Genomic DNA, 18,317 nt, shown 5'->3' with positions numbered 1-18,317 from the left:
GATCTGGTAGAGTGAGCACGAACTGCTCGCTGCAGAGGTTTCCCAGCCGCCTGGTGACAAAATTGTATAGCACTGGAAATCCAACGGGAAATACAAGCCTTCGAAACAGCACAACCCTTGCGTGGAGCACTGAAGGAGACAAAGAGCTGTGAAGATTTCCTGAACTGCTTCGTTCGCTCCAGATAGAATTTCAGGCATCTGTGAATGTCCAGAGAGTGCAGAGTTCTTTCCGCAGGTGAAGAAGGTTTTGGAAAAAATGGTTTCAAGACCACGGGTTCATTTAGGTGGAATTCCGAAGGAACTTTCGGGATAAATTTAGGATTTGTCCGTAGAATCAGCACATTATTCTTAAACTGGAGAAAAGGTTCCTCAATCGTGAAAGCCTGTATCTCGCTTACTCTACGAGCCGATGTCAGGGCCAAGAGAAGAGCCACTTTCCAGGAAAGAAACTTAAGGTCAGACTTATGCACAGGTTCAAAAGGGGCTTTCATGAGGGATGACAGAACCAGATTCAAGTGCCAGGTTGGAGGAGGTGGCCGAACTGGAGGAAAAACCCTGAACAAACCTTTCAGGAACTGTTTGACAATCCTAGCCGACCATAGGGAAGGCCCTGAAGATGAACGTCTGAATCTAGAGATGGCTGCCAGATGGACTTTTATCGACGATGGAGCCAATCCCGATTTTGCCAGAGAAAGGAGGTAAGGCAAGAGCTTGTGTGGAGAAGAAGTATACGGGTGTAAACCTTCCTTCTGGCACCAAACACAGAATCTCTTCCATTTGGCTCGATAGGTCTTGTTGGTACTAGGGGCCCGAGCCTGAGCTAGAATGTCTCTACATTCACTTGGGAGATCTAATCCCTGGAACTCTCTGAACTCAGGAGCCACGCTGTCAATCGCAGGGACTTCAAGTCCGGATGTAGAACCTGACCGTGAGACATTGTTAGCAAAGTTGGAATAGGCTGAAGGAGAACTGGCTGGTCCTGGGAGAGGAGAAGAAGCTCCGAGTACCAAACTTGTCTGGGCCATGCTGGAGCGATCAAAATCATCCTGCACGGTTCCACCTTGAGTTTGCTGACCAACTTCGGAATCAGTGGAATGGGAGGAAAAGCGTAAACAAAGGCGCCTGACCAGGCAATCAAAAGCGCATTCCCCAAGGATTCCCGATGGTGAACCCTGCTTGCGAAGGACAGGCATTTGGCGTTCTGGGGAGTCGCAAACAGGTCGATTGATGGTGTCCCCCATCGAGCAAAGAGATCCTCCAGAACGGTCTGATCCAGCTCCCACTCGTGAGAGACTGTCCTCTGACGGCTCAAAGCGTCCGCCCTGACATTGAGCGTCCCCGCTAGATGTTCCGCCGAAAGGGCGACGTTGTTCTGTATCAACCAATTCCATATCGTTTGGGCTTCCTTGGAGAGGGTGGAGGATCTTGTGCCACCCTGTTTGTTTATGTAGTGCATGGCTGTAGTGTTGTCCGTACGAACCAGCACTGTCCTGTTTTGAATCCTCGGAAGAAAAGCTTGAAGAGCCAAGCGGATCGCGAGAAGTTCCAGGAGGTTGATATGGAACTTGCGTTGCACTGGACTCCAGTGACCGCTGACCTTCAGCTCCTGGAGGACCGCTCCCCATCCTTCCATGGAAGCATCCGTTGTTACAATCAGGGGAGATGGAGGAATGAGGAACGATAAACCCTTGGAAAGATTGTCTTTTTCCAGCCACCAGCCGCCTGCTTTTCTCATTTCTTTGGTAACGACAACCTTGTCGTCGAAGGATCCTGTGACTTGCCGCCACTGCCTGTCCAGTTGCTCTTGTAGTGGACGCATCCTGAGCCTGCAGTGCGGAACTAAAGGAATGCAAGATGAAATCGATCCGAGAAGTGATTTGTACTTGCGAACTGTCAGTGTCTTTCGAGATTGGAGAAGACGAGCTGAACACATTAGTTTGGTCTGGCGCTCCTCCGATGGAAGGGCTAAGCAACTGTCCGTGTTCAGGATGGCACCCAGGAACCTTGTTGACCTGGATGGGTATAAAACCGATTTCTCCTTGTTGAGGCGAAGACCTAGCCGCTCGAACAGATCCTTGCACGTCCGGACTGCACTGGACGCTTCTTGAACAGATGGAGCTTTCAGCAGCCAATCGTCCAGGTATGGAAACACCTGAATAGCTTGTTTTCTGAGAAAAGCTGCCACCGGAGCTAGAACCTTTGTGAAGATCCGTGGGGCGGACCGGAGACCAAATGGCAGTACCTTGAATTGAAAGTGACTCTTGCCCACTGTAAAGCGCAGATATTGCCTGTGAGCTGGATGGATAGGAACGTGGAAGTAGGCGTCCTCCAAATCGAGGGTCGCCATATAATCCCCCGGATTGAGCAGACGAAGGATGTCCTGAAGAGTGACCATCCTGAAGGACAACTTCACGAGATAAGTGTTGAGCTGCCGTAGATCTAAAATCGGACGCCACTTGTTCTTTGTCTTCCGAACCAGGAAGAACCTGGAATAGAACCCCTTTCCCTTTTGCGAAAGAGGTACAGGCTCTACTGCCCCCTTGGTGAAAAGTTGGTGGGCTTCGAGATGAAGGAGCCTGAGATGTTTCGGAAGGAAGGCATCCGGCGCTCTTGTTGGAGGAAGGTCTTGAAACTCCAATGTGTGTCCTTCTCTGACAATCTGGAGGACCCACTGATCCGATGTAATAATTATCCAGTTGTGTAGGCAATGGAAAATCCTGCCCCCCACAGATGTGAATGAGGGAACAGGAACAGTGGAAAGAGCCACCTGGCCGCTATTGTTTCCTGGTGTTGTCTCTCCTTTGCTGCCCCTGGCGTCCTCTAGGCTGCTGGCGAGAGAAAGAGCCCCTTTGAGTGTATTGTGGTTTATACGACTGGCTGGACTGAGATCCAGAGGAGTAGCGATTTTGATTACCTCCACGGTAAGACGAAAAGCCTCTTCCTCTAGCTCCTCTGAAGGGCACCTTACGATACTGCAATGTACCCAAGGACTTAGCTGTATCCGTGTCCTTTTTGATTCCCTGCAGGGCCTCATCAACGTGCTTGCCAAATAGCATCTCACCGTCATATGGCAGATCCAAGATCTTATTCTGTACCTCCTGCCTGAACCATGTGGCCTTTAACCACCCCTGGCGTCGCAGAACCGCCGAGCCAGCTAGTGCACGGAATGCGGTGGTCGCAATATCCATTGCCACATCAATGACTTCCGAAGAGGCCCGCTCCCCTTCGAGCAAAATCTTCTTCACATCTTCCTTAGACGAATCCTGCAGTTCGTCAACAAATGGGGCCAGATCGCACCACATTTGTCGATCATAGCGTCCCAGAATCGCTAACGCATTGGCCGCCCGAACCAGGAGACTGGCCATAGCTGAAAACCTCTTGCCCACATTGTCTAGGCGCCTGCCCTCCTTATCTGGCGGCGTAGTCATCGGCGCAGAAGGATTCTTGGACTTGCTCTGGGCAGCCTGCGAAATGACCGAATCCGGTTTCGGTTGGCCAAGTAAACATGCTGGACTGCCATCCGGTGCCTTATACTTCTTTTCTAGTCTCGGAAGTACCGGGAGGACTGTAGCCGGATTATGCATAGCCTTCAAGCCCTCAGACCAGACATGCTCGATGATTGGAATGGACCTCACTGACTTCCTGAATGGTTCTTTAAAGTCATACAAAAAGCAATCCGATTGCACTGTGGTCACTGGGAGACCAAATCTTTTGGATGCCCTGTCCATTAAGTTGTGAAACCCTCCAACATCCGCTGGAGGCGAAGTAATATTATCCGGGTCGGTGTTGTCCGGATCCATAGGGTCAGTAGTATTCCATGGCGTCTGTTGATCCTGATCAGGATCCGCTTGCTGGTCTGCATCTGAAGACGCAGCATCATCATCATCATCAGTGTCCTGCACCTGCACTACCTCTTGAGGGCGCACTTCCAGTGCAGCGGCACGCTCTCTTGAGGGTAAAGAATGGTCTGCCACAGGACGCAATGTCTGAGGCGGAGGTGTCGTGGTGCGCACTTGTTGGCCTTCCGGAGGTGTCGGGAAACGTTGCTTGTAATCCCGCAACATAAGTTGTAAATCCGTCACTAAAGCGGATGGTATTGCCACCATACCCTCGGGTAACTGACGCATCGGTTGTTGTGGAGGCACCTGCCTGGAAGCAGTACATTCCTCCTCATAATAATGCTCTGGAGCATAGTGCTGTCGTTCCATCTGCTCCTCCTCAGAGCTAAACTCCTGCACCTTAACCTGGAGGTCAGAAGGGCTATAGGCCTGCCCAAATTCACTGAAAGTCTCCTCCTCAGAGTCATCCTCCAAAAGTAGTGTTGGTGGTAGCTTCTGAACCTGGCGAGGAGACGTCATCTCTGGCGTGATCTGCTTTCTTTTCAACGAAAAAACATGTTTTCCCGCCAATTCCATCGTCGACGAGGTCGTCGTCGACGAGGCCCTCGTCGACGAGGCCGTCGTCGACGGGGAGGTCTTCTGTATCAGTGTCGACAGTGGAAGTGTAGACATAGAAACTGTCTTCGTCGACGAGGATAGTGTCGTCGACGAGGTGAAGCTCATCGTCGACGATGGTGGAATCGTCGACGGGACCGTCGACGAGCTCGTCGTCATCAGCATGGCAACCGGCGTCGTCGATATCGTCGTCGTCGAAGTCGTCCTCGTCGACGACACCGCCGTCGACGGCAGCTTTGCAGACATTGTCGTCGACGTGGAGGTGGTCACCCTCGTCGACGACGAGCAGGATTCCGGAGCCTTGAAAGCAGTCGACGGTGTAGGCGTCGACGCAGCCATCGTCGACGAGCCCGTCGACGAGGCAACCTTGGTAGAGTTGTCCTTTTTAACACTCGTAGACGACGTACCTGGGAGTTTAGTCGTCGACGGTTTATGCTTCTTGTCTGAAGCCACCTCCTGAATCGGGGTTGAAGGTTTTTTGACCCCACGATCCTTCTCTGAGGAAGGCGAAGAGACTGTAGAAGCCTTTCTCACCTTTTTTGATGTCAGAAGTTCCTCAGGCTTACCCTGCCTCTCCTTTTCACCTCGGTGAGGAGATTTTTGGGCAGCCGGCCTGTCAGACCTATCAGAGGTCCCTGGTAAGGCCTTGTGTCGGGACTCGTCTGAAGCAGAAAGGGGGGACCTACCCCTCTTTTGAGACCTCCTGGATGACACCATAGACGAGGAGCCCTCACTGTCCGAAGAGATAATGTCCTTTCGGTCCTTCACCTTCTGAAGCCATGTGAGGAGACGTCCTTCTCTGTCCCTCTGGGTCTTGGCTGAGAAGGATCTGCAAATCGGACAGTCTAACGGTTTGTGGTCCGGATACAAACAGTAGATACAATCCTCATGTTTGTCCTCGACAAACAACCTCTTCTTAGAGCAGGTGGCACAGGCTCTAAAAAGGGCTTTCCTCTCCGACATGTTGAGAAAAAAATCCAAGTAGTTGAAGAAAAAACTGAAGAAAACTGAGCAGAGCTCAATGGAGACTCCCTTGCACAACGTGCGGTAGAAAATCTGAGGCTCTGAGCTTCTCTCAGGAAGGTTCTATGGGGTGAGGCTGCTCTGATTGGCTGCTGCAGAAATTTGGTCTCTTTTACACAAAGAGGTGGATAAGCTACAAAATGAGATGAGGCCTAGGCCTATTTTTTCACTTTGTGCTTACTACTTTAGTTTTTTACTATTTACCGAGGCTCCCATTCCGACGACGGGGAATGATACAAAGCATGGGAATCTATGAAAGTTCCAATACTGGGGCAAAGTAACCCTATTTCGACCTATGAAAAGATAGTCACAGAAGTGGTCAATGAAATCCAGAGGAAGAGTGCAAATTGCAAAGAAAGAATGAAAGGAATTAGAACTCTACCGGAAACTGAATAAGCTTGTTAGTTTACAATTCATTTCCCCCTCGTTAGCAAGGGGCTAAGAGATCCAAGCTCTATGAAGGAAAAGATAGAACATCCGCTCCGAAACTAGTAAAAACATCATGGAGAAGAACTGGGTCAATCTGCAGCTAGCAGCTCAACACAAAGCAGTAAACACTTCTGGCAGCTTATTTCAAAGTTCATTGGCAGTAGAAAGAAACCGGCTGCTGTTCCAATTCCGCAAAATGAATGGATCCCTTACTTTAATGTCCTGTACTAGACTAGTTCTCCTATGATGAAATGAGGTTTTCTCCAAGTCTACTTCTGAGCCTGATGTAGCTGTAACTCCTACGACGAAGCTGTTTGAGATGTATATAAAAAGACTAAGATCCACTGAGGCGATGGAACCCCCATAATTGTCCTGTACAGTGACCCAGAAGGTTGGACTAAGTTCCTCAATCCCCTGTCTTCATTTTTTTTGTTTGATCGGTTTTATTACGTTTGACAGTATACAAAGTTATTATACTCATCGCAAGCATTATACAGACAATAATGATTTCCTATTCTTACAGATGTCTATTCTGCTCGAGTTTAGAGCTTTCCCCTGTCCTTCGCTGGCCCCAGGCTGTGAAGTGATAAGCGTATGAATATTCCCTGTATCTTGGTCTACAATACTATAATAACATTAAAGATGTCAAGCTATGTGAGATATTGCTATGGAACAGTTAGTGAATATTCGGCCGTGTGTACACCTGTTGTATGTGTGCCGATCCTCGCTTGTCTATAACTGCATTGCGTTATAGAGAGACACAGATGTCTTTATCAAAGAACTGGGTAAAGTAACAGAATATAAAAAAAAAATCAACAATAGCAAATAAGGGAAATTAAAAAGCTAAATATAAAGAGGAGGGGTCCCTCAGTCATTAGGGATGCAAGTCTAGTACTATCATGATGTCTTGACCTCATGATGGAGTCTACTGTGAATAGATGTGTGGTCCCCAGAGGTCATCCTACTGCCCCGCCACACATAAGTATACAGTTTCTATGTCCAAGTTGCCTATAGGGGCCCTCGTCGCACTCGGTCTTCATAGGGCTATTCAGAAGAACTTATTCCTAATTCTTGGTCAGGAAGTGTAGTAGTACCTCCGCATAAAAAAGGTTCCTGCCTAATTTAGTATAATTACCTTCAAATTGCACTACTAGACGCAACAGGGAAGATCTTTGTATCAAGTGTCTTGGACCAATTTAAGAACTGGGCATACACGCTGGACTAGATACCATTAGTTCAAGCAGGTTTTAGACCCAGGCAGTCTGTGACTGATAATACTGCTATTGTGCAAACTATTATTGATAAGTACGTGGTGGCTAAATCAAGTTGTATACTCCATGTTTGTTTACTTTTCTACAGATTTTGATAGGGTTTATAAATCTACCCTTTGGAAGAAACTAGCTCGTCCGGGGATTCTTAGTGACTTACTAAGATTTGGTGTTGCACTTCACACATCTACTTGGTGCAGTGTCCTAATAGGGGGAGAGAAAGGATTTACTCAAAAATGTTTAACTCAAAATGGCTTAGAGCAAGGATGTATTTTAGCCCCACTTGTATTTTCCGTATTCCCAATTTATCTCCCCGCCTGTTTTAATACCATTAATAATTTTCCACCTAAAATTGCACTTTAAAATATACATGCTTTAATGTATGCAGATGATGTACTCATTTTTGATCTTACTCCAAGCGGTTTACAGCACAATTTGGATGCGCTCTCTAAATATGCAGAGGCAACTTTTTAAAAATAAATATCACCAAAACCAAGGTGGTACCTTTCAGAGAGAAGAGACGGTACCGTCCTTTTCACTAGAAGCTGGGTGGTAGGTCTGTGGAGGTGGCCACAAAATTTACTGAGGAAGGGTGTTTTCCCAAACCTTAGAAAGCACCACCCACTTTACTCATTTAGGGGGCAAGACAACTGTGCACCTAGGCACTTTAAAAAGATGATATAGTTCCTCAAGTAAGAGGCATTTTAAATTACTTTTAGGTATCGATCAGGTAAAGTTACCTCCTATTCTTTCTTACGCACTTAAATACATCCCAATAAGTAGGTGGTCCGTTTTAAATGTATTCGAAGGGAGGTTTCTTCAATGGTTAGACTCCCTGAGCCAAGCAATGCCAGTATAGGCATTACGCTTAGAGTTTTCCCTTCTTAGCACCAACTCCAGATCCCTGGCTAAAGTGATTAGATCCATGCATCTGAAGGCACTTTGAGAGCCCTTTTGAAGATCGAAACCTTTAAGGATGAAGTAGGTGTGCACACTTAACATTAATATGGAGGTTGCACTAGTGAACTTTGAATGTTCTATCGCCCATCTACAATTGTGGACTCCAGCAAAATTAACATTGTTCTTGAAAAATGCGAGGACAAGATTAAGCTATTTACTGGACATCCCTCATTGTTCCCAGTTGGAAATGTACAAATCCTATTCTAATAGCCTCTCTTTTACGATGATCCAAGGATACTTGAAGTTTACATTGGACCATAGTACTAGTAGTTTTATATTCATGCAACAACTGTGCATTCTACTACTACATTTTACAAAGCCCTGGTCAGACAAGAGATAACTTGGGTATATGTGATCTATGTAAAGGAGGGACGCAAGATATTAAGCATGAAATAGTTTGTTTGTCCCTATAAGTCAGCATTAGAAGCACAGAAGCGGTTTTGAAAACCCGTTTTAAATACAGTGCATTGAAAACTAATGATCTGATTGCCTTGTCAAAATCACCTCCAAATTAATTTGTGCCGCAATTTGTAAACATTTATTAAATCATTTTTATCAATGTATTAGCAGCATATTTATATGGAAATTGTTTTAGGGTTTTGAAATCTTTTAGGACTGTATATATTGAGATCTAAATCAATGAAATCAAACTTGAATTGGTATAGCTTGGCCTGTCAGTGTGTAGTATGGTTCTAGCTGACTCCATGGTACGGTCTGTCATTCTATGGTATGCAACAAACTGCTTTCCGTGGCTACACTGTTAGCGTGCAGAAGAGAGAGCAGAGAAAACGCGCAGTCACAAACTGTTTTAATGAAAAAGGTAAAACTGTAGGTTGAAAAAGAAAGGAAATAATTTTAAACATTAAATGAATCCGTAGCCAAGAGTGTTATCCTAGGGGATATAAAAGCAACAGGGGATATAAAAGCAACGCTGTAGTAAAAATTGCACATGGAAAATGAATAAAGTGTGTTTAAACATTAAGTCCATTGCTGCAGTATCGTCCTTGAGATTTTATACATTAAATAAGTCTGTGACTATTGTCAAAGTGCCTCAATGAGCCCAAGCAGCGGAAGAACACTAAAAGACTAAGCAGTACTTGGTGCCTGCTTCATCAAAGAGGCACACACACACAGAGAGAACATGAAAACGGCACGTGCTGACCAAAGAGAAGCAAGGAAATGAGAGACCATATAACAAACCAATGGCAAGTAATGAGCAGACTCCAAGTCTCTTTAAAGATCTTGCAAGCAACAGTGCATGCGGTCGAGGAGAGACCTAAAAAGGAGCCCAGGAACCGGATGCATATCCAACAACTTTATAACGGGCATGATAAGATAGTAAATGGGACAGGTGGAGAGTGGAAAGTCCAGAGACTCCTCGATTATGGACATGGTGTAAGGTTCCAGGAAACAAAGATGCTTGTTGTATTTTGTTTGCATTAGCAGGAAGGAAGGAGTTGCTTCTACTGGCTAGTTAAGGTTCTGGTATGAGCAGAAACGACAAGGTCAAATGACTAGTGTGTTCCTGCTCTTACATCTATTTTTCATACATTCTGCACCTGGCTAATTCAGATTATGGTGTTAGTGGGATATAAAGAGGTCAAACAGGCAGGAATCACTGAACTAAGTATGCTCTCAGTAAAAAGCTACCTTTAGGGGGATTCACAAATTAGCTTGAGTACAATCATGAGAAATGACTGTGCAAACTACCCACACCAAGTCAGTAACCCCAACTAACACTTTATATACAACTATACACATTTGGAGGGAGCCAAATGAAATATACAGCAACCTTATATCATTCATAATACTCAAAATCAAATTATACTATTGTTCACATCTGAACTTTTTTCCCCTATTTATTCAGATATAGTCCTAATAAAAAAAACAATATATATATATATACACACCAAATATTATATATATACAAAGCACCCTAATCAATTACCTTTTTCATATATATTCAATTATAGAGGGATAGGAGATTCTTCCTGTATCCTCCACTGTTGTGACTATGTGTTCTGTACATAAAGAAAGTGTCAGCAAAAAAACACATACAGCCAACACGTGTTTCGCGGTGGTGAACCACTTTGTCAGGGCATAAATATGGGTAAAACAGTTCTTTAGGATTTTACCTACTGCGTCATTCAGATGAAAGATCTATTGGTTCACTCCTTCTTCATTTTGTGGTCTCACTTGAGAGAAGCAGTTAATCCTGTACATCACTTATGCCACCCTCAAAATTAGGTAAAATCCTCTTAATTCTACTCCAAACTGGTATACAAATTACCACTATGGAAGCTACATGAAAATATTTCCTGGTCTTTTCACTTAGTCATTACATTATCCAACAGGCTGTCAACATCTCCAACTGGGTACCGGTCCCATTAACCACCCCTAAAAAAAAAAAAACTTTACTAAGTGAGGCAGGTACTTTCCAGATAAGAGGGTGGGAGAGTACAGAGAGAGAATGTGATTTGTAAACAAACAAAATAGACTAGTAGTAAAGCAAGCACCAAGTACACCCAGCCGTCAAGTGCAATGGGAAACCCACAGCAGGCATTGGACCACCTGTCTCCAGGCTGGCATGGTTCTCTCTTCAATGAGGAGGAAAAGCACAATGAAACACAAATATTGAAAGCAGGGCAAGATGCCTCAATGTGCCTGAAATAGGCATTTGGAAGGGGGATGTGAGATACCTTGAATAGTGTAAGTTTTGCCCGAATTTGTGACACCATAGGTGTATACAAGCCAGTTCTGTCCATTCAGTGCCTCCTTTACCACCTGCTTCATCGTCCCCTCAAAAAATTGTTTCTGATCCACATCCGGTCCAAAGATCTGTTGGTAGAAAGGGACAAAAGCAATATATATATATCACAAAGTAGAGAAGCAAACGAAACCACATTTCCAACGCATGCACACAATCCGGAAGGATGAAGAGGAAATAAAAAATAAAAAATAAGCCATGTGGCTTTAGGTTTGAGGAAGATCACCAACAGCTTGGTAAGTGCTCCTGGATCAACACGTGGCATTTAACAACTTCCACAATGGATGTTTCTATATACCCTCACTACTTGGCCAAGCCAGGGTCGAGGTTCCATCATTTCATTCTGTTCCAGGCCCCATGGAATAAGATCATTGTTCCCCATGGGTTCCCTCAAGACCTTCTTGTGGGTTGTTCAATGTTTACATAGAAAAGCTGCAGAGAACTACTGCTTAGTTGCTTTACTAGTAAACGCCAGATAAACCTTCTGCTCATTTCATCCATCAGAAACCCTATTCTGTTGGAAGGCTAGGGGTTCCATTTTCTTAAGTCGCAACTTCAGCCTTAACCTTCCAAACCTGAAAACTTTTACTTTAGCATCGCATAGTTCCTCCATCAATGCTTCCTCCTACTGCTACCTCAAAGACTGCTAATACGGATCTCTATGCACAATATATATTGTTGCCTACATGAATAAAGCATTGTGAGTTGCTAAAGAAGCTCGACTCAGCGGCAGACATAATTCCTCTGTTCCTCCTAGATTGCGCCCAATAACAGAAGCAACATGTTCCTGCAAAAAAGCCCAGTTCAGCACTCAGGAGTAACACCCAACACCGCCCTAAAACATATCTGACATACAAAGGGTAAATAAAATAGCCCACTCCAATATCACAAGAGAGCACGTTTCCGAATGACTGACTATTCTACACCAACAGTGTAAGTAGAAACCCCTCTGTGGGATTCAGACTATTTAAGCGACCTGCGGAGGATAGAGGGCCCCAGGATGAGATTACTGGATCAGAACCGCAGGAAGAGTATGAATTAACAGGAAGTGAGCTCTTGCTAGAGCAGAGGCTGAGAGATATTCTGGGGGAATATGGTGCCCTTCGATCAGTGGTTACGAAGACATCTATGTAGGGGACAGGAAGCACACCTTCTTGTTCGTCTTTAGTCATTCTTAATCTTGTTTTTGCCAACATATTCAAAATTTGCGTGTAGGTTGCTAATAGCGCCAAGCCCCGTGGCACTGAGTTACTAGTTTCACACATATGGGGCGCGGTCACGTCCCAAGCAAATGCACAGCACATTGTGCCTGTTAAGGCCTATATAGGTCTGTAGTCAACCACTTAATGTTTAATCCAAGTTATCCTTGTCATCACTTTTAACATCTCTCTTTTTAGTGTCCCATTTTTCAATTATTTCACACGAGTCCACATGTTGTATATGCATAGCTTATTTCCAAATTTCTGTTGTTCTCTCGCTGTCTCTTCGACCAAATCCTTTGGATTTGGTCGAAGAGACAGCGAGAGAGGAGGAATTTTAACGATGCACGGCAGAGACCCCCGAAAAAGGGCGTAATGCCCGAAATGCATTAGGTCATTTTTTTATGAATAAATGCTGCCTGAAATAAACCTAAGCTTCAGTCTTGTTCTTATGGAAGGTCTGGATAGACACAGTTGGAACAACAGAAATTTGGAAATAAGCTATGCATATACAACATGTGGACTTGTGTGAAATAATTGAAAAATGGGACACTAAAAAGAGAGAAATGTTAAAAGTGATGACAAGGATAACTTGGATTAAACATTAAGTGGTTGACTACAGACATATTAACAGGCACAATGTGCTGTGCATTTGCTTGGGACGTGACCACGCCCCATATGTGTGAAACTTCGATCAGTGGTGGCAGAAGAATCCCCACAATTACTCCATTTATTCTGCCACCTCATGCCTTTTTTCTTTTCACCACAAAGTGCTCTCAGGGCATTGTGTTGGGTATTGGTGGCTACTACATGCATGTTTCTGTGCAGCCAGCCTTACAGAGCGTGGCACATTCATTCATGCAGCAGCACGGTAGGAGATGAAGATCCCTGGCATAATAGTGAGGTTTTTTATTTTTATTTTAATTCAGAAATACTGAGGATCGACCAATTAATGGTCCACATATTTCTAAAATGTTACCCCTTTAACCTCAGATCGGAATACATTTTGTTTACTTCTCGAAAACTACTCTGGTTTACAACCACACATCAGAAATTGCATTAAAAGATCTATAAGGCCTGCCTGTGTTTCTACTACACAAGTTTCCCGAATGTTTCAGGAGCATAGGTAGTTGTCCACTCTGCCACAATGAGTGCCGTGCTTCTGGCGGTATGATTATTTATTCTTTCGAGCAGATACTGGTTAGCCTTCATAATGCAGCTGTAGACATCAATTCATCTTGCAATTTTTTTCTTGGACCACGCTGTTCAATTAAGAACAATAGGCAACAAACATAAGAAAGAAACTCAATGTCTTTAGACTCCTCGGGTATAAGAGCACCGACATCAGTGGGAGGTTTAAAGAAATGTGAGCAATTTTGGTGGGCCATCATTTATCACGATGATTACTGCCTATAAGGCTATGGTCCCCTCGCAAATGTTATACGGTGCAGAGACCATTCATTTGGGATCACGATGGGATTGGAATAAAATAGAGGGCAACTACCATAAAGAAAACTGTTAAGCCTCCCCCATCTACAATGTTACAAGCAGTCAGTGGCAAACTTGGGCTAACTTCTTGGAACAGTTATCAGCAAGTTTAACTTTGCACTTCCGGTGTAGAATCCAAATGTGATTGAAAAGAAAAGTATCAAAGCCATGCATTAAGGAAATCTGCCAGTTTTAGTTTTGTTCGGCAAGACACACGAGAGGCTGTCTTAACGATCGCTGTCTTAACGACCATGGCCTCTCGCTAAATTATTGTTATTTATTTTAAAAAGCTAATCCCCTTATTAATAACACAAAAAAGGAGTTAAAGGAAAAGTGTGCTATATAATCTAGAGCAAGTGATTCGAGTTACCTAGATCCAAAGAGTTCCACCCAGTGGCTAATAAACTCTTGGCAGAACTGTACAACCTTCTATGCTATGGTCTTTCAGGGAGGTCAAATTCAGTAAGGCAGGGAGAGTTCCTGAAATTTCAGTAAGGGTTAAACCTTGGATTTGCATTCCTAGTAGATTGTAAGGAACATAATTGTGGCTGTGGACTAAATTCGAAAGTCTCTAGTGTGCACATTTTAATGGGATGCTTATATTTTATGCAAATTAGGTGCAAGGTCATAAGGCCAGTTTTAATTAAGTATGGGGTAAAATCGAGATCAGAAGTAATAAGATTTTAATATAGTACCCGATGAAATGGGAGAAGCTATGGGGCGCCTAGCAGATATAGAAGCCTATAAGAGAAATAGGGTAGGCTTAGACATGGAATGTGTTGATATTGTAAAGATAAATGTGTCATTGATGGTGAAACAAGGAATACTGCAATGCAACTATCTCCTGATTGTATTAATTGCTGAGCTGATGTTAATAAAAATTTAAGAAAGGATTTTACTATAATATGCAATTTTTAATGTACCCTGAGCATCGAATCAATTTTCAGTTGTTTTTTTCCAGTTCAAAAAAAGTATGGGTTGAAAATTTGATTTTGAGAAATTGAACTTCCAACCGCCGGTTTTAAATGGATTCCAATGCAGTCAAATTACTTAGGGCAAGGTCACAGACCTATATACTATGCAAGGGAGATTACCACCCCAACAGACGCAGCTGCTCACAAATGAGATGCCAATACAAAAAAGAGGTTGAACCAAACTATTTTACATCAAGTGATACAATTCACCTGGGTGTACGCTTCATTATGCTCAAACAATTGAAAATTAAATTTAAGTTCAAGATAAAAACACCGGCTGAAGACAATTCACAGAAACAGCACTGCATGATTGAGAAGTGGCAGCATGGAAAAGAAGATAGGGGGAGATGGGGCGAGCTGGACTCAGGAATGGTGGCCGCCCTGCCTTGGCTCTCTGCCCATCCCATGCAGTGAGGCCAAGAACCTGGGGGTCTGGGTTGATCCTAAACTCTCTTTTGAGAGTCATGTTGACAAATTGGTGGGGAAATGCTTTGGGGTTATGAAGACCCTAAATCGCACTCTGGACCTACTGCCACTTGAGGCCAGACGCATTATGATCCAAGCTCTGGTCACTTCTCGCATGGACTATGCGAATGTGCTGCTATTAGGAACTACGGAGAAGAACCTGAGAAGACTGCAAGTGCTGCAAAATACGGCGGCCCGTCTAGTCCTCAGACTCCCCAAAAGAACAGCATCCAAGCCTACTTTGGCTGCCCTTCATTGGCTTCCTGTAAAGAAGAGAATCCTCTTTAAAGCCCTCCTTTTTTGTTACAGGATAACCTCTGCAGAAGCGCCAGGGTATTTGAAGGATTTGGCTATCCCGTATCTACCCCAAAGAGCACTTCGCTCGGCGGGTATGGGTCTCCTTACAGTTCCTCGTGTAAGAAAAGCCAGGATGGGAGGCCGCTCCTTTCGGGTGCTGGCAGCCACCCAGTGGAACAGCCTTCCACCTGTGATCAGACTAGCCGATACTGAAACTATGTTCCGGAAACTTTTAAAAACTCATCTGTTTGCCCTGTAGGGATTGATGCCCCTCCCCGTTTGATTCTCGCTCCACAGCGCGGGGACACGCCGAGATGGCGTAACCAGGCGCTTTAGAAACTCCTTTATTATTATTATTATTATTAAGAGGAAAATTCTAACAACTGGGAAAAAGCAAGGACACACCAAAAGCATACCTGTGAAAATGTGAAGCGTTGCATTCCTTGTCCAACACCTCGCTCACTGTTCTTCATGGTAAAAGAATCTTTAGGAGCTCGAAGCAACAGAGACTCCGAGTCCTCCATATTCACACAGCCCTGAAAGGACAAAAAAAAAAAAAAAGTTTCATTACCATTACTTACATGGGAAGAACCTTTTGAGTTGGAGGGAAGGGAATGCCAACTCACTCATCCAAACTATACACTTTTCAAAAAAGCAAAAAAAAACCTGAAATGTGCCCAAGTGCCTTAAACGGATAACAGTTCCTGAACTGCAGCATTTTTGCACTCTCATGTCCTCTCAACTCAAGAAAACGAAGGAGGACTGAACTCACTCATAACCAAGGAACGTAGGCAGCAATGACATTCTATTGTGGCAGCTGAATTCAAGCGGGCCTTAGCAGCTTTCCATCAGTCAAGGAATCTGTACAACCACCTTCTTCTCATCCTTCAAATGTGTTATAAATAGGTTATCCATAAAGCAAGTCAGTCATCATGGATTCCCGTGCATCCCAGTTGTAAGATATTTTATTTAAATAACACGTAATGAATGCAGTTCTAACTTATTTATTGAGCCATGTGATCTTGAGTGCAAGGCACAGAGTACAAAGTGCATGTGGTAAAAAGGTTGTATTTTTTATCCAAGTGGACTTCAGTTTTTCAGAGGGCAACTTGTTTGTGGGAAAAAATAATTTAAATCCTCATGTGGGTACCGTAGCGCACTATTCCATATGATGCCAGCTTCCCCTCATCAGTAAGGTTGAAACACATCTGGGGCTGCTTGCATGGACATTTAGGTAAAACATGGCCTGGCAGTTTGTTCCGGACTGTCCATTTTCAAGCGGGACAAAAACGGCTTCGTGTATGGTTTATCCCGTTCTCATGGCACAGTTTACCAAAATAAGAGAATGGAATGTGCCTAGATGAATTAACAATGGTTAAAAGACTGAAGCATTCAATCCATCTCATACTCTTCTTCGGGCATGTGCATTCTCTATGTTATGTTATGTTATGTTATAATGGCTTTTGTAGAGCGCACGGCTACTCAAAAAGAGTGTCCCGGCGCTTTAAAAGGAGGGCTGCAGACTACTAACATAACACATTAAAAGAGAGAGTATCACAGAAATACAGAACAGAACAAGAAAAAAAGCCTACTGGGCGAACAACCAGGTTTTGAGGCCTTTTCTAAAAACTAGCAAGCTGGAAGCTCCCCGGAGAGTAAGAGGCAGAGAGTTCCACAACTGTGGCGCCAGTAGTCCAAAGGAGCGACCTCCCAGGCGCGCTCTCTTCACTCGTGGGACAGTCGCTAAAAACAGGGATTCTGACCTCAGAGAGCGAGCCGGCCGATAGAAGGCAAGCCTCTTTTGGAGGTACTTCGCTCCCGTCGCATGGAGGGCCTTGTATGTCAAGGTCAAAGCCTTGAAGGCAATCCGTTTGCGGATTGGGAGCCAATGCAGGGTCTGCAGTAAGCCCGCAGCACTGGCACGTCTGTTCAGGCCAAAGATCGCTCTCGCCGCCGCATTCTGCACAACTTGGAGCCGCTGTAGCAGGTACTCTGGCAGGCCCAGGTACAGAACGTTAGAATAATCTAGCCTAGAGCCTACCAGGGCCTGCACAGTCAGCTTCCTGTGCTCCTCCGACAAAAGGGGAAGAAACCTCCGCAGCATCCTAAGGAAGCCGAAGCAGATGCCCGACAACCCCAGGATCTGGGACTTCATAGTCAAACCCTTGTCCATCTTGACCCCCAGGTTCTTAGCCACTTGGGATGAACAAGTGGGGGGGAACATACCAGTCGGCCACCATGCCTGCCAGTCTGGCTCCATGTCACACCCAAAGAAGAGTACCTCGGACTTATCAGAATTGCACTTGAGGCTGTTCAGTTGGAACCATTGGAACACGGCCCCAAGGCAATCCCGGATACTCTCCCCATCAAAGTCTCCTCCTCTCTTGCACGAGAAGAGGAGCTGGGTGTCGTCTGCATAGGATACGATCCGGGCCCCAAACGACTCCGCCAACGCCGCCAAAGGGGTCATGAAGATGTTAAAGAGGGTCGGGCTCAAAATAGAGCCCTGGGGGACCCCAACTCCCAAAGGCGGCATCACGGCGGAATCTGGCGAGGACCAGACCGTTTGCCGGCGGCCAGCTAGAAAGGACGAAAACCAGCTGAGCACCGTCCCCCGTAGTCCAATCTCACTGAGTCTGGTGAGCAGGCCATCATGGGGGACGGTGTCGAAGGCCGCCGACAAATCCAGCATCACCAGCATGGCTTTTCCCCCAGCATCCAGCACCCCTTTGATGGTTTCTGAGACCTCAAGGAGCGCAGTCTCCGTGCTGAGATTTGGGCGAAAGCCCGACTGGGTGGCATGCAGAATCTCATTCGTCTCTAGAAAATTGGACAGCACCGTCTGCACGTGCTTTTCTACAATTTTCGTGAGAGCTGGTAGCAGGGAGATAGGCCGGTAGTTGACTGGGGCCTTTGGATCCAGACCAGGCTTCTTAAGCAGCGGGATGACCATTGCCTGCTTCCAAGCCTGCGGAACCACTCCCTGACTCAAC

At 45.1% G+C, this 18,317-nt stretch overlaps 1 protein-coding gene across 2 annotated transcripts in view; it reads right to left on the bottom strand.

The window, feature by feature from the left end:
• The window catches only part of KIF20A (kinesin family member 20A), a 183,028-nt gene that overhangs the window by 108,059 nt on the left and 56,652 nt on the right, over positions 1–18,317 (bottom strand). For both annotated transcript variants that reach the window (XM_086931820.1, XM_086931821.1), the window contains exons 4-5: positions 15,741–15,860; positions 10,834–10,972 (exon numbers count right to left, since the gene is read on the bottom strand). In XM_086931820.1, coding sequence (XP_086787946.1) covers positions 10,834–10,972; positions 15,741–15,860 — 259 coding nt within the window. The remainder of the gene's footprint in view (positions 1–10,833; positions 10,973–15,740; positions 15,861–18,317) is intronic.

The sequence above is a fragment of the Lissotriton vulgaris genome, chromosome 7 (assembly GCF_964263255.1).
Source record: "Lissotriton vulgaris chromosome 7, aLisVul1.2, whole genome shotgun sequence".
Classification (NCBI taxonomy): Eukaryota; Metazoa; Chordata; class Amphibia; order Caudata; family Salamandridae; genus Lissotriton; species Lissotriton vulgaris.
The sequence above is the reverse complement of the archived record's forward strand: the minus strand, read 5'-3'. Positions and strand labels throughout refer to the sequence as shown.